This window comes from Heterocephalus glaber, unplaced genomic scaffold (assembly GCF_053883595.1).
Source record: "Heterocephalus glaber isolate CG9 unplaced genomic scaffold, H.glaber_assembly_v1.0 deba00001452, whole genome shotgun sequence".
NCBI lineage: Eukaryota > Metazoa > Chordata > Mammalia > Rodentia > Bathyergidae > Heterocephalus > Heterocephalus glaber.
This window is the reverse complement of record NW_028258302.1, coordinates 1,450,320-1,465,718: the sequence shown is the minus strand read 5'-3', so window position 1 is coordinate 1,465,718 and position 15,399 is coordinate 1,450,320. Positions and strand designations below refer to the sequence as shown.

General features: G+C 49.3%; 2 protein-coding genes across 5 annotated transcripts in view; one reads left to right on the top strand and one right to left on the bottom strand.

The window, feature by feature from the left end:
• Znf691 (zinc finger protein 691) overlaps window positions 1-8,864 on the top strand; it is a 48,968-nt gene extending 40,104 nt beyond the window's left edge. Inside the window, exons 3-4 of one of the 3 annotated variants that reach the window (XR_015452710.1) lie at window positions 7,335-7,541; window positions 8,692-8,864. The gene's annotated coding sequence lies outside the window, so the exon portion shown is untranslated. Of the gene's footprint in view, window positions 1-7,334; window positions 7,560-8,691 lie in introns of all 3 variants that reach the window. The other 2 variants (XR_015452711.1, XR_015452709.1) reach the window with 2 other exon arrangements.
• Slc2a1 (solute carrier family 2 member 1) overlaps window positions 3,732-15,399 on the bottom strand; it is a 30,499-nt gene continuing 18,831 nt past the window's right edge. For both annotated transcript variants that reach the window (XM_004871835.3, XM_021249933.2), the window contains exons 3-10: window positions 9,163-9,323; window positions 8,768-9,008; window positions 8,025-8,187; window positions 7,746-7,933; window positions 7,379-7,483; window positions 6,865-6,966; window positions 5,170-5,373; window positions 3,732-4,808 (exon numbers count right to left, since the gene is read on the bottom strand). In XM_004871835.3, coding sequence (XP_004871892.1) covers window positions 4,608-4,808; window positions 5,170-5,373; window positions 6,865-6,966; window positions 7,379-7,483; window positions 7,746-7,933; window positions 8,025-8,187; window positions 8,768-9,008; window positions 9,163-9,323 — 1,365 coding nt within the window. In that variant the 3' untranslated portion in view covers window positions 3,732-4,607. The remainder of the gene's footprint in view (window positions 4,809-5,169; window positions 5,374-6,864; window positions 6,967-7,378; window positions 7,484-7,745; window positions 7,934-8,024; window positions 8,188-8,767; window positions 9,009-9,162; window positions 9,324-15,399) is intronic.

Genomic DNA, 15,399 nt, shown 5'->3' with positions numbered 1-15,399 from the left:
CGGTACCAAAAAAAAAAAAGATCTGAGTTTTATGATAGGAGATAGTTTGCACTGAGAACCTTAGACAAGATGGTATAGAGGATGCCAACCCTCAGAGCCATAGATAACCGGTGTGGTGGTGCATGCCTATACTTCTAGTACTTTGGGAGGCTGAGGCAAGAGGATCACAACTTAGGGGCCAGCCTGAGCAACCTAGAAGGACTCTGTCTTAAAATAAAAAGTGGTGTGGGATGTAGCTCAGTGGAAAGGCTCTGTGTTGAGAGAGAGAGAGAGAGAGAGAGAGAGAGAGAGAGAGAGAGAGAGAATATAAGAATGAATATGAGAATGGAAGGGATCCCACCTAGGAATCTTAGACTTTCTGAACCATGTGGTGGAAGGGGAAGATTGTGTAACTCCAGCTGACACCTGTATTACACTTATCTTATTTTACTTTAATATCACAAAAGATGAGGAAACTGAAGATCAGAAAAGTAAAATGACTCGCCCAAGGTTTTGAGCTAAGTAGCAGAGCAAGAATCTGAAATCAGCTTTTTTTCTGACTGTAGAAACCACACTGCTTCCAAGACACTACACATAACATAGAAGAATGCCTGGAAAAGTTAATAACAGCTCAAGGAATGAGCTCATGGTTCATAGAGGAAGTGGTGATTAATTTGGTATCACCAGACAACCTTACAGACAGAACAAAGGCAGACAAGGAGAAAGGACAGAAAGTTTTAGGGTTAGACAGTTAGATGGAGGAATACCCAATAGTCATGTTGGCTGAAGTTTAGTGTGCCGAAGGAGGCTATTGAAGGTGTACTCTGTAAGGGCCAGAATGTGATTAAAATTTGGGGTTTATCATAGAGCATTAAGCCATAGAGCATTGAGGTCAGAACACTGCTTTACTAAAGTCACTTGGGATGCCATGGACACTCTAGAGTGACCAAATGAATGATGTCCTAGCCCCAGCCAAGGACCCCTTCCACAGCAATCTGCATTCTCTCACAATCTGGTTCGATGTTAAAAGCAGCCCTGATATAACTGTTCACCCAGCAGCCACTAGTTGGCACTAGTGTGCCAATGGATAAGCCAAGCCCCCCAAGTGGCACTTTTCCTCAATCACTCCTTGGCTTTTACCTGGTATTATGGATCATTTGGTGGAAAACAGAAATGCGGGGAGGGGTGAGGAGGGCATCCCAAAGGACCAGAGGAGGAGAATGTGGAAGTCAGAGAACAGATGGCTGCATGGGATATGGATGAGGTGGGATGGAGACAGTAGTGACAGATTGTGAAAGGCCTTGAATTTTCAGGCATAAAAAGATGAATATTATCTTGAGGGAAATAGGAGAGTTTAGAAGTAGAAGAGAGACATGATCAAATTTGCACTGTGGGTAAAGAGAAAGAAAAGAGAAGTGTGAGGAGATAGTTGCAGTGATCCTGGGAGAGACGATGAGTGGGCCAAAGTATGGTGAGTAATTGCAATGAGGGACAGAGGGTCAGATTTGGAGAGGATTTAAGAAATAAAAACCACAGACTAAAACACGAGGCATTAAAAGTGCAGTTTTGACAAGAAAGAATGAATATTCTTTTCCCTATTAGTAAATACACTTTTTGAATTGGGGTTGCTGCCTAAAATTGCACTGGAAGAACTCAGATTTCATAAATTCTTTGGTTCTAAATTCTAGTCCAATCATTCAATAATGCTGACCATATCCTGTGGTGGAAACTGGGGACCAAGGATGTAGTCCTTGTTCTTTCCTACTGTGGTGGAAGGACGGCCAAATCCTCCACTCTGTAGAATACGTTTTGTTGGAAGAAATATAGTACGCAGGGCAGTCCAGAAAGCCTTGAGGCGTTCTGAGCCTAGGATTTCAAATGAAGGATTAAACAAACTGGGCAATGGTGGCCTAGGCAAAGAGGCCAGGGGAAGCAACCCCATTTCCTGTTTGTCAGAAACTGCAGACGTCACCTGATCCGTGACAAGTACCAAAGTGAGCTACACGCCCCAGGATGTCCGCCTTTAAACAGGTCTCCCCTCCCCACCCCCTAAAAAAGCGGACGAACTGTTTTGCCGGTCGGGGGAGGCCGGCGCCCGCGAGCTCGCCCTCACACCGCCCCACTGCGGCTCTGATTGGTGGAGATGCCGCCTAGCCCCGCCCCCTGAGCTTCGACGAAGGTACCCTAGAAGGTTTGCGCACCAACTGCTGGCCGGCGCGGGCCCTCGCCGGGAATTCTGGGGAGGATGGCTGTTCGCCCCGGCAGGGGGCGGCCGCACCTCAAATCTTGTACGCCGAGGCAGGTTGCATCCCTTACAGAAAAGGGGTCAGAGACCGGAAGTGGGGCCTCCGGGAGCCTTATGGGCAGCGGCTGGGGGCTGACCGGGCTTCTTGCGCCTGCGGGTCACCTCGCTTGAGAAATGGCCATTATCAGGGGCGTGGGTACTGAGCCAGGGCGGGAGGAACTGGGCTCTCGGGTGTTTGCAGACCCAGATCTGGACCCCTGGACCGGAGCGGGGGATGCCTGGTTCTGCTGGCCCCTTGTGCGCCAGGGAGACGGGCAGCCCTCAGAGGCACTCCTCTCAACCGCTCCACGCACTTATATCAGGTCTTTTGAAGATCCACTTAGTGCCAAAGGATTGAGCGCAACCCTGGCGCCTTGGGCCCCTGGCTTTCCTCCTCTCTCCCCTCAGGCGCCCAAGAAACTTAAACGGTTATTCCTTCCAACAGGCTTTTGGGAGCACATGAGGCTTCCCATTGGATGTGGCTCAGCCCTACATCCATTGGTTAACCACCCTGCCCCAAGGTCAGGAAAGGCGCATCCTCTCAACCCCTTTCCTTATTTGCCTTCCCATTTGAGAGGTGGGGATGGACACCTCACACATTTTCTATACAGTACCTAGTGGTGATACAGACAGACACTTGCATTTGCTAAGTACCTGCTTTCCCTTCTTACTTCCTCCTTAAAACCCTCTCTGGCCAAGGAAATTTTAGTTTTGCGTATGTGTTTTGAAGGCAAATTCGATTTTGTCAGCTGAGTCTCTAGAGATACTTTTGGTTCTTCCTTTGAACTACTGAGTGCCTGTTGTAGCCTAAGCACTGCATTGAATAGTTCTGAGAACCCAGACAAACCAAATTGGCTCCTTCCTGTAAAATTCAGACAGATGGGAGAAATTTGGACTTGTGATAAAAGTGGAAGGGTACAAGTACCATAGGAAAGGAAGAGATGGAAGATGGTCTTGAAAGGAAAAAAATGGTCTTGAAATTTGGGCATGCAGGAGGAGGGTCAGAAGTCTTTAGAGAGGAGACAATAGCATTTAGCTGGACCCAGAGCGGGTAATTCCAAAAGATAGATTAAGGCAGCTTAACAACTCACCAGGGTCATAAAAGAACATGGTTAATTTTGTTTCAGGGGTGGGGTTTAGAGAAGGGCTTGTGAAAGAGCCAAAGGAATATACAGTACTTCACATACAAGATAATGCCTATTAAACCCAAGCGTCACAGTCAGCAAATAGCTGTTGTTTGAACACTATCAAATATATGATGGAAATAACTTGAATGTCAAAGAATTTGGATTTTCTCTGGGTAATAGATGATAGATTTTTAAACAAAGGGCATTGATTAGAGGTGTTTGGAAGGGATGGGATCCTGAGCCAGAAAATCAACCACTGCAGTAGTTACAACTCTGTTTGCTTCTTTCCCACGCGCACCCAAACCTCCCTACCTTTCATCCACAAGCATTTCAAAACCACGTTTCTAAAAACCAGCCATTTATATCTCTTTAGGTAAGTTACAGAAGTGTGGTCGTGTATTTACAAGTTGGTTTGTCCAGATATACTATAACTTAGTGCCTGTATTTAATATTGACAACCAAAAAATATATATAAATATCTTCCATCTATACACAGCAGGGCAGAAGTGTCCATGTCTTCTTCAGCAGTAAGTTAGCCTCCCAAAGCCTTTTCTCATGGTGATCGTCTGGCCCTCAGTGCATAGGAGACTAGAACCTGGCAGCCCTTCCCCTCTCCTCCCTGCACTTCTGTGCTCCCAACTGGTCTTACACAAGGAAAGATTAATTTGCGTGGTTGGGTAGGAAGAGATGGCAGTGGGCAAATCCTAAAATGAAACCCAACCCTTAGGGCAGAGAGATCCAGGCCTGCAAAGGAAGTGGCCACAGCCACCTCCTAGTGTAGAAGCCTTGTAGTTCATAGTTCGATTAGTGTGTCCTTGGTCATAGGTCCAGCCCTAAGATTAGCTTGGTGAAGAAGGCAAGTGTCTGCACAGGACCTGATCCCACCCTCAGGCACTGAGCCACTCAGGGTGAAGCCTGGGGCGTGGGGACAGGAGGGTCTGGCTGATAAAAAAATAATAACAAAATCAGTAATAAAAAAATTAGAAAACCTGTTGCTTGTCCGAATAGATTTGAGCAACAGTCTTGCTTTTGTTAAAACTCTGGAGCCATTATAGTCCTGAATACTCTTCTGGACATCATTGGTGCTGGCTGAAGAAAGGAGACCCAGGCCTGGCTCAGCTGAGATCTGTCAATTTAGAAGTCTCATCCAGCTGCCTGTGCTCCAGAAACATCCTTAGGGCTGCTGGGAGCAGGCCGGGCTGGTGGTGTGGGGCACCTCACACTTGGGAATCAGCTCCCAGAGGGCGGAACAACTCCTCAGGTGTCTTGTCACTTTGGCTGGCTCCCCCCTGCCGGAAGCCAGAGGCAATCTCATCGAAGGTCCGGCCTTTTGTCTCAGGAACTTTGAAGTAGGTGAAGATGAAGAACAGAATCAGGAGCACAGTGAAGATGATGAAAACATAGGGACCACACAATTGCTGGAAAACACACAGACAAATAGTTTAAGTTGTGACCCTCGTACCAGCTACAGGACTGTGAATAAATTACTTCTGGGCCTTTGACCTGTTAAAGGAAATGAATACCACCAGGGATGCTATACTGATTAAATGAACCTATGCCAACACCTGGCAGGTGACAGGCAGGACCATCATCACAAGCTAAAAATCTCTGAAGTTGAGGTCAATGTTCTTAGCCAAGTAACTTGAGCTTCTGAGTCTCAGTTTCCTTCTCAGTATAATTCCTAACAAGTATGCTGGAAGAGCACTCTATACTGTACTACATTTGGGGGTCATGCATGCAGGCAAGAATTGGTGAGTATAGAGACAAGGGGGTTCTCACCTCCACATACTGGAAGCACATGCCCACAATGAAGTTTGATGTCCAGTTGGAGAAGCCAGAGACGGCAAAAGCAGCTGGGCGAGGACCCTGGCTGAAAAGTTCAGCCACAATGAACCATGGGATAGGGCCAGGGCCCACTTCAAAGAAGGCCACAAAGCCAAAAATGGCCACAATGCTCAGATAGGACATCCAAGGCAGCTGCTCCTGTTGAGGAAGAGCAGGGAGGGAGTTAGACTGGGTTGTGATGGTTCTTCAGAGGAAACAAGCTGAATTGAAGAGGCCCCTGCTTGGTGGTAGAAGGCAAGAGGCCTAGAATCGATCCTGGATTTGCCCTGTGATCTAGGTACTCTCTACGTGAATCTCAACTTCCTTATTTGCCCAAAATGATTCATGTCCTATGGAGTGGTCTGGGTCCACCCTCTTGGAGTGGCAATGTGGTATCCAAGTGGGAGGGCCAAGAAGGCCCCTGTGTTGCCCTGGCTCTAGCTGCAACTTGTCTATGGCAAGAGAACGTAAGATAGGGGCCGGGGATTTAGCTCAGTGGTTTCACTGCCTGCTGCGCAAGCGCAAGGACCCAAGTTTGATCCCCGGTACCAAAAAAAAGAGAACATAAGATGCCTAGCTCAGGGTGGCGTGGAGCAGGCACTATGATACTGTATATAATCATTCTCCTTGAAGAGGCATAATAGAAAAGGACGTTGATTCAGATCTCAAATCTGCTGTTCATCCCTTACTGCATGCCCACTCTCTTGGCAATCAGGGACTTCCCAAGCCTGAGATCAGCTTATAAATGTGCTGGTGCTTTCCTTGCCCAGAGGCTGGACAAGTGAGTGTGTGCGCATGAGTCCCTGGTACAAGTTATCACAGTGGTTTTAGTTGTAGGCTTGGGCCCTGTAGTCCTGGGCTCATTTCTGACTTCATCCCTTATCTGAAATGGAGCTTTGGTTTTTCTCACCCATAAAATGGGAAGATTATTTGCATATCCCTAATCTGAAAATCTGAAATCCAAAATGCTCCAAAAATCGAAATCTTTTTGAGTGCTGCTGACATGACACCATGAGCAGAAAATGCCACACCCATCCTCATGTGATGGGTCTCAGGCAAAATGCAGGCACACTAAGAATATTATAAAAAGTGCCTTTAGCGTATATGTATAAGGTGGACAGGAAAGAAATGAATTTTGTGTTTAGACTTGGGTCCCATCCCTTTATCTATGCAAATATTTTAAAATCAAAAAACCCCTGAAATCTAAAACACTTCTGGTCTACACACTTCCGATAAAAAATAATGCAACTGTAGCAGCTGACCTGCATTTCTGAGTTGTGAGAATGGAGTGAGACAGATGTGTTTCTGCACCTCCATGGTGAGGAAGTAATACTTTCTAGGGTTGGTGTGAAGATGAATTGAAGCTTCAGTTAAAGGCTTTGAGAAGTTTGATATTGGCAGTGTCCTGGGGAGATGAGAGCTTGAGGTCTAAGGCCAGAGGTGGTATGTTGAGAAATGACCAAGCAGGGAGGAACATATTCAAGATGAGATTGACTGAGATGGAAGGGGACAAGCGCAGGAGCCAGGTCAGGCACCAGGCCGGTAAGCAGAAGCAGGGAGAGCTCAGCCCTCATCTAGTCTGCTAGGCACTTTGCGATCTAAGCCCAAGTAGATGCCCCCCACCCCCAGCCCTCTAGAGTAGCCACTCACCAGCAATGCCAGTGCGATGGTCATGAGTACGGCACAGCCTGCCATGCCACCCAGGCCTATGAGGTGCAGGGTCCGCCGGCCAGCCCGCTCCACCACGAACAGCTGTGGGCAGGGACAGTGTCAGGTCACCCCTCTTGAAGCCCACCCACCCACAGGCTAGCCTCAGTAGCCAAGAAAGCCACATGGTGCCTCTTCCTTGGGGCTCAGCTTAGGGGCTACACAGGGAATGAGAGGCAGAGAGCTAGCTCCAAAACCCGACGGCAGCACGGGGGTAAGAGGGTGCCCAAATAGCTGAGCATCCTGGCTGTGACCTTTGGAGAGCATTTGCCATTTCACTTCCCTTAAGATCCATGTCAGCTCTGTGCTAAGTAATGAGTCTCACAGGTTGGTGAGAATGAAATGAGAGCGCTTACAGAGCACGTGACACATGCCTGGCTCCTGGTAAATGCTGTCGTTCATTCTGTCCCGAGGTCCTGAGCTGGACCCTGGCTGCTCACTCACAGCAAAGACTCACCGACACGACGGTAAAGGCTGTGTTGACGATGCCCGAGCCGATGGTGGCATACACCGGCTGCTGCACTCCCGCCTTCTCAAAGATGCTCGTGGAGTAATAGAATACCTGCCAGACAGAGATTGCTGTCAGCTGGGCTCCCTGGCCCTCCCCTGCCTCTGTACCAGTGAGTGTGGGACAAAGGGTGAGTGAAGACAAAAGGGACAAGTACTTCCCAGGCAGATGGACACTGTATAGTGCCCTTAAGGGCTTTGACTATAAAGGGAAGCCTCTCCTGGCAAAGGCTTGTTTTTCTTTGGGACTTGTTCAGAGCACACACTTGAGCTGGGGCCAGGGTGGGCCCCCAGGAAGGGTGGGTGGGGGCACTCACAGCGTTGATGCCCGACAGCTGCTGGGACAGCTGCAGCACCACGGCAATGAGGATGGGCTGGCGGTAGGCAGGGGAGCGGAACAGCTCCAGAATGGTGACCTTCTTCTCTCGCATCATCTGCCGACTCTCCTCCTTCATCTCCTGCAGGTCTTGGCTCACATCAGCTGTCCCGCGCAGCTTCTTCAGCACTGGTGGGACCAGAGGGAAGGTGGGGTGGCTCAGAGTGGGAAGAAGGCCAGGACTCAGGGGGGAGGGAGGAGGGCAGGGCCCAGCCCATACCACTCTTGGCCCGGTTCTCCTCATTGCGGTTGATGAGCAGGAAGCGGGGGCTCTCGGGGCAGAAGGGCAGCAGGATACACTGGAGCAGGGCTGGGGCGAAGATGACACTGAGCAGCAGGGGCCACAACTCCTCATTGCCCATTATGGAGTCCAGGCCGAACACCTAGGGGAAGCAGGCTGTGAGTCCCCCTCTACTCACTCCTACTCCCATGCCATCCCACCAGGCCTTGCCTGCTTGAGTCAGCCCTGCTTAGGGAAAGAGCTCTAGTTATGGAGGTTCTGCCACTCACATGAGGCTTGACCTCTTTCAACAGGAGAAAGTAGGACCTAACTCACCGAATTACTGGGAAGACAATTGACAAAGCTACCAAGGTGTCGGGCACAGAGTATAGGGGTGGCTACTCTGCCACAGGAAGATTTGAGGGATGGGGATGGAGGAGACTTCTGGAGATAGGGTACAGTGCTCATGAAGGCCTGCAGGCCTGGAGGCACAATAGAGTCTGGCATGTTGTGGGACCTGTGGGGTCCCCTGTGGTTGGAGGTTCAGAGCGAGAAGAGTATGAGAAGGATCAAATAATCTTGCTGACTGGCTGGCAAGGCCAGTGGGAGATTTGCAAGTGGTTGTGTGTTCCCTGGGACCCTAACACCACAAGACTGTCCTCTGCAGGGCTGTGGAAGGCTGAGTGGAAGTCTAATTGGAGAAACTCCGTCCTGTTGGGCAGGCAGACCCAGCCCTGGCTTACCTGGGCAATCAGGATGCCAACAACGATGCCCAGCTGGTGCAGGGTGCCCAGAGCCCCACGAAGAGCTGTGGGTGACACCTCCCCAACATACATGGGCACGAAGCCCGTGGTCAGGCCGCAGTATACGCCGATGATGAAGCGGCCCAAGATCAACATCTCAAAGGACTTGCTCAGTTTCGAGAAGCCCATGAGCACAGCAGACACGAAGGCCAGCAGGTTCATCATCAGCATGGAGTTCCGCCTGGGGGTGGAGTCACAGGTTAGGAGGGTCCTTGATCCCCTGACTCTCCAGGGGCTGAGCTACAGGTGATGCCCTAGAATAGCAGTCTCCCCTCCCCGACCCGACTCCCACTTGGGACTCCCCCAAGGCCAGGGCCAGGGCCCCTCCTGCTCACCGGCCAAAGCGATTAACAAAGAGGCCCACAGAGAAGGACCCAATCATTCCTCCAACAGAGAAGATGGCCACTGACAGGGACCAGAGCGTGGTGAGTGTGGTGGGCAAGATGGGCTCCCCATAGCGGTGGATCCACGTCTGGTTGTAGAACTCCTCGATCACCTGCAGGGGAGAAGCAGGTTGGGTGGGTCGTGAGACCAGGACCTATGCTCCCCTACCTCAAGGGGGGTCATTTACCACCCGATGCTGGAGGGCCCAGGGCCCATCTCTGTGGTAAACTCTTGAGCCAAATCTCTCCCTTTTTGTGGGCCTCAGTTTCCTCAGGTGAGCAGCAGAGGCTGGGCTCCATCTCTGAGAGCTGGTTCTCACCCTTCCCCCAAGGCATGGTTTCCAGTGCCCTGGGGTTTCACATGTTCACCACCGTTGCTGGGGACAATGGCAAATGACCTATGGGGCAAGTACAGACACAGCAGAAAGGTATAGGGAGAAAATGCTCCTACCCACTTGTGCCTTCTCTCTTCTGGTAAGGTATTTCAAGGCTCTAGTTCTAGACCAGCCCTTTTGCCTACCCCCTGCTGGGGAGGAAACAGCTGGACAGACAGGTCCTGCCATTCTGGTGGTTTTGTGGGAGTGGACTCACTGACTCTGCACTCGCCTGGTGTGACCAGCTCATACACATCACCCTTCAGATAGGCTCACAAGGCTCACACTATTACTTTCTGCTCCTCAGGCCCAGTTCCTTTCTGGCTGGCCTGGGAGTGCCACCCACAGGCGTGGTCTCATATTTCCATCCAGGTGCCCAGCTGGTAGGTCTAGGGAAAGGCAATGGACAAGGAAGTAAAGTAGTTCCAGGAACTGGAGACATCTGTCCTAGACAGGCCTGCCCATAGCCCTGCCCCCACCCTGGGGAGGGCCTGGACCGAGGCCAAGGATGTGGCCGGCATAGGCAGCCCTAGCTCTGAGCACACTTGCTACACTTGGGCAACACAGACACACACCCAGAGCCAAGACTGGCCAGATCCATCCAAGACTGGCACAGGCTCCACTGCCTAGAAGCTTCCTGTTCACACATCCAATCATATACACACATGGTTATATTCATATCATCTGAAGTCTCCTGGCCTGGCCAGTCACAAACCTGCATGCCTCTCCTCCCTTACCACTTCATTCAATTCTATGCAAACCCAACCATGCCAACACCCCTTACCAGGAGTATGCAGTTTATACACATGTGGCATTATGTAGCCTCTTCCTCCTCCATCATCTTTGCTCTTTGTTATCCCTACCCCTACCAAGACACAGAGGTCTAGCAGAACAGGAAGGAGTAGGTAGCCACACTTCCCAAAGGGGAAATCAAGGCAGTCCCTGGAATATCCTTCGGGTATATGAGCCATGTGTAGAGAAACCTGTCTTGAGTCAGTGGGCCTCTGCCTAGCTCCTAGAGTCCAGGCTGTAGGGGGTTACAGTAGCTTTTGGTGGGTGAGGCAGCACCAAGGATCTACATGGCTATTCCAGCAGAGAGCACAATGATTAGGATCCTGGACTGTGAAATGGAACACAACCAAATTCATATCCCAGCTCTATTCCTTACTTCCTTCTAGTGTGACCCTGGGCTAGTTATTTAATTTTCAGTTAGTTTCAATTAATTCATCTTTAAAATGCAGTTATTAGATACAGTCACGCATCACTTAACAATGGGGATCCATTCTGAAGTGTATTAGGCAATTTCATTGTGTGCAAACATCAGGAGAGTGCATTTAACACAAACCCAGATGAGTAACTTGACATGGCCTCTTGATACAATCAGGAGACATGGTAAACATGAGATGTATGAGGCTGCTGCTGGGGTAACACAGCATAGTGTTTTACAGAAGCTTTTTTCTTTTTAAAGTAAGTAGAAGGAATATACTCTAACAAAAATATAGTAAAGACATAAATCAGCACAATGTTGAGTTCCTAAAATGAGGGGAGAAGCGTTCCTTCTTTTTTCTGCTTTAATTGTTTGATGTAATTTATCAGTTAAAATGTATATAAGCCTGCTGTTGTCACATAGCTGGTTTTCAAGCTAGGAATATACTTTCTTTAATAGGTGCTATTCAAATTTTATATTTCCTCCAGAGTTAGTTTCATTAATTTGTCTTCCAAGGTACTTCTTAGAAGTTGTCAAATTTATTTCAAAAAAGATTTTTGTAATATGCTTTCTATATCCTTTTAAATTCTGTAAAATCTGTGCTAATGTCTCCTAGATCTTAATATTGTAATTTAAAAAATGTATAACTGATGTTGTATAACAGGAAGAAAAGGTCTAAAAGAGCAGGGGAATTGGGAGGGGTAGGGGAAGGGAAAAAAGGGAAAGGAAAAAATATGAGAAGAGGAAAAAAATGGAAACAAGGTCTTTGCAAATAGGGAAGGGTGGAGGAGGTGAAGGGAGGGCAAGGGAAGGGGAAAAAAATAAGAACCAAGAGGCTCATGTAATGGTACAAGATCCCAATGATGAATGTAACTGTATTTTATACCTAAAATGTACCAATAAACTTAATGGGGAAAAAAAAAAGACGTGAATCAGTAACATAGTCATTTATTATCATTGTCACTATCGTATTTTTTTTTTTTTTTTCCTGGGTACCGGGGGATTGAACTCTGGTCCTTGCGCTTGTGTAGCAGGTGGCGAAACCACTGAGCTAAATTCCCGGCCCCGACTATTGTATTATTATGTATAGTATTGTATATAATCTGTGCAGCAGGCAGCACAGTAGGTTTGTCTACAGTGGCATCACCACAGGCATGGACACATAAGTAATGCACCAAGATAAGATGTTACAATGGCCGTGATGTTGCGAGGCCATAAGAATTTTTCATCTCCATTATAATCTTAGGGGGCCACCTCTGGATATGCAGTCTGCCATTGACTGAAATCAGTATGGTGATGACTGTATCTGATTCATAGTGTGCTTCTACAGTGCCTTGCAGCACCCCACCCCTAGTTACTCAACACTCACTGGTACTGGTCCCAAGGTAGTGAGGACCACTGACAAAGTCTTACCAAGCCTCCATGCCACAATTCAAAAATCAAGGTTTCTGCCAGAGGTCAACCCAACCCCTCTATCTACCACTGACTTCTACCTCTACCTCTACGCTCAAAGCAGTGGCTACACCTTTGCTCTCCATACCATTTCCTCACCCCTCCCTGGCTCTGGATGATGTTACTCTTGTCTCTGAGATCCAAGGTTTCCCGGACTTCCAGGATTTATTCTCCCTGAGGACAGGGACTGGAGCCTGTCCTGGGGCCACCTGTGAGTGGGTAAAAGAATCAGTGGATAAGGGTCTCAGACTCTTCTTCTACAAGCCCTTGATTCTGCTGGGGACAGAGATGAGGCAGATTTTAACAAAACAAAAACACACAGTGCTTGTGTACAAGGAACAAAACCAACTGCAGAGGACCAGCTAGGAACAGTAATGCCTCGTTTGTCAGGCTGTGCAGAGAACAAGCTGTTCTGGATAAGAGAACTATCCAGATACATGACACTTGCCCCTCCCAGGGCCCAAATTTTCCTGACTCACCATCAGGATGGAAATCTTTCTCCCTCTGTCACTCAGGGACTCACCAGACCTATGAGATGTCTGTCCTTGGCTTTTGAGTTCTGCAATCCACATGTCTGTCTTGTCCCACCCCCTCTTATGGTTCAAAGGCTTGTCTCCTACAATTCTCCAAGCCCCTTTAAAAATCTGCCAAGGGCCGGGGATTTAGCTCAGTGGTTCCTCTGCCTGCCTTGCAAGCGCAAGGATCCAAGTTCAATCCCTGGAACAACAAAAAAAAATCTGCCAGGAAGTCAGCTATGGGAACTGGAGATTGAACCTAGGGTCCTTGTCCTTAGCTGCACCCCCAAGTACATACACTTGAGACAGGGTCTCACTAAGCTGCCCAAGCTGTATTCCAACTTGTGATGCTCCTGCTCAGCCTCTCAGAGTGCCTGAATTACAGGTGTGCACCACCATGCTCAGCTCCGCTAATGGAACTTGTGTGAATTGTGTGCAAAGAAAATGCTAGTAAGTGCTGAAACTACCTACATGAGCGGAAGGATATGATGCTGAGGGTTCTGTTCCGACAGCTCAGGATAATTGTTAAAGGAGCCTCTCTGCTGCTCAGATTACTCATGGGACTCAGGGGGGTGAATAGCCAGCTCTGTTCACTCCAACCTTGGTCCAGACTCATATTCTCAAGCCCCCAAACCAGCAGCACTTCCTGGGCATCTGAGGCTCCACAGTGGGTTTCTGCCTTGGCATCTGGAGTGTAACATTTCTGAGAAGCCAGGCCCGTTTCCATTCCTGCTACTGGTTTGAGGTCTCCCTGTCCTCTCTTCCTGGGGACTGCATACGACCCTTGCCCCAGGAAAGGCAGAGGGTCCCTGGAGGGTCACAAGAATCCGACACAGGAAAAAGTCTGGGTCACCTCTGCCACCCAGTCACTGCCCTCATTGTTCTCACGAGAAGTATCTAGGTGCCCTAAAGGAGGAGCCTGCTGTCTACTCCCCTGAAAGGATCCCATAGAGCAGTTTCCACAAGGTCCTGGGCATCCTCTTCACCCCTGGCTGCTCCCGAAGGGTCCCACCCACCTCACGTACCCATCACAAGCCTGGAAATCACCCTTGATATTACTATTGTCCCTGAATCTCACAATCCCCAGGTCCTGTGGATTCTGCTTTCTGATTTGTTCTACTTCTTTACCCAGGCAGCACCTACCCTGGGTTTTGCCTAAATTCTACTCCCAGACACTTTCATCTCTCAAAGCCAGATGCCATTTCCTACAACTTACTCCTCTGTATCGTTGTCAGAGCCCTGCTGATATGCCTGCCCTCCAGTGCTCTTCTACTCCCTTCTCAGTCCACTCACACCCTCTCCACCTTGCTCAGGGTCTGGCTGAGTGGAAGTATAATGAGGAGAAAGGGAGGGTCCTGGTCAGTTCCAGGGTGACCTGCTGGCAGCCAAGGGGCTATTGGAGATCTCTGCTGAAGGTCCTCATTGAACACAGGGCAAAGGAGCCCCTTGATGATGCCATGGGGGCTCCTGTGGAGAAGCTATTGGCTGTGCAGCCCAGGTCTTGGGATGGGATGGACTGCAGGAAAAAGCTATTCCTCACCCAGCAGTTGGGGGACATGGGGGTATGTTATACACTCCTAAGGGCATTCTGGGAATCCCCAAGCCACTCTCCACCAGGGCCAGGCAATTGTGGGCGAGCACCCCCACACATTTGGCCATCTACAGAGGAAGTTCTTGCTTCCTCTGTATAATTGAGGTATTCATACAGGGGCAGGAGGCACAGCATTCTCTGGCACATGGAATAAAAGGAATGCGCCTATACTGTCGTCACTGTTGCTCTCTCAAGGAGACAAGCCACCACCCTCAGAGAAGCAGCAGAGTCAGGGTTTCCGTTTTTATACTGACAGGGACAAGTCACTGGCCTAAGGACTATATACACAGCATACGTAAGGGAAGAGCCTAAAGGAACTAGGGGCTTGCTTGCCTCTGGGACCCCAGTGGGTACAGGGCTCAGCTTTCCAGGCTTCTAAGGATGAGACTGCCCACCCTACACGTGGTGAGTTCCTTGCCTAAGGACAGCATGCAAGTCAAAGTGATTTAAAGCACAAGCTGGTAACATTTTATGTAAAAGGTTAGGTAGGACTTACCAGGTAGGGTCTTTGGGCTACATATGGCCTCTATTGCTTGTTTTTCTTCCAATCCTTTAAAAGTGTGAAACCATCTTAGCTCATGGGCCACACACAAATGGGCTGCTGGATGGGTTTGGCCCTCCTGCCACACCCTGATCCAGGATTCTAGACTACTGCCAGGAGGCTTGTCTGGGAACTTCTGGCTGGTCTTATCATCCTTCCCTGGATACAGTACCCTACAAGGCCTGGGTCTTCTACTCCATCCCCAGCAAAGCTCCCTAGGCTAGGTTACTGAGTTAAAGCTCCCTCTCAGCCCTCCTTCCTCTTTCCTGGATGTTACTTGGGGGATGAAGGGGTTAAACAGGCAGCTGGCTTTCAGCTGGTTAGGAGGAAGAAAGGGTAGGCTTGTCCAACTCAGGCCCACAGCCTGGCCTTGACCCCTGATCCGGCTTCTCCTCTCCCCCCCAGCTCTCAGCTCAGAGTTATGTCTCTACAGCAACTCAGCCACACCTCAAGGTCAGCCAGGGATTCAGGGCCAGATGTTCCATGTGGAGGTCACCTAGGGCCTCTCC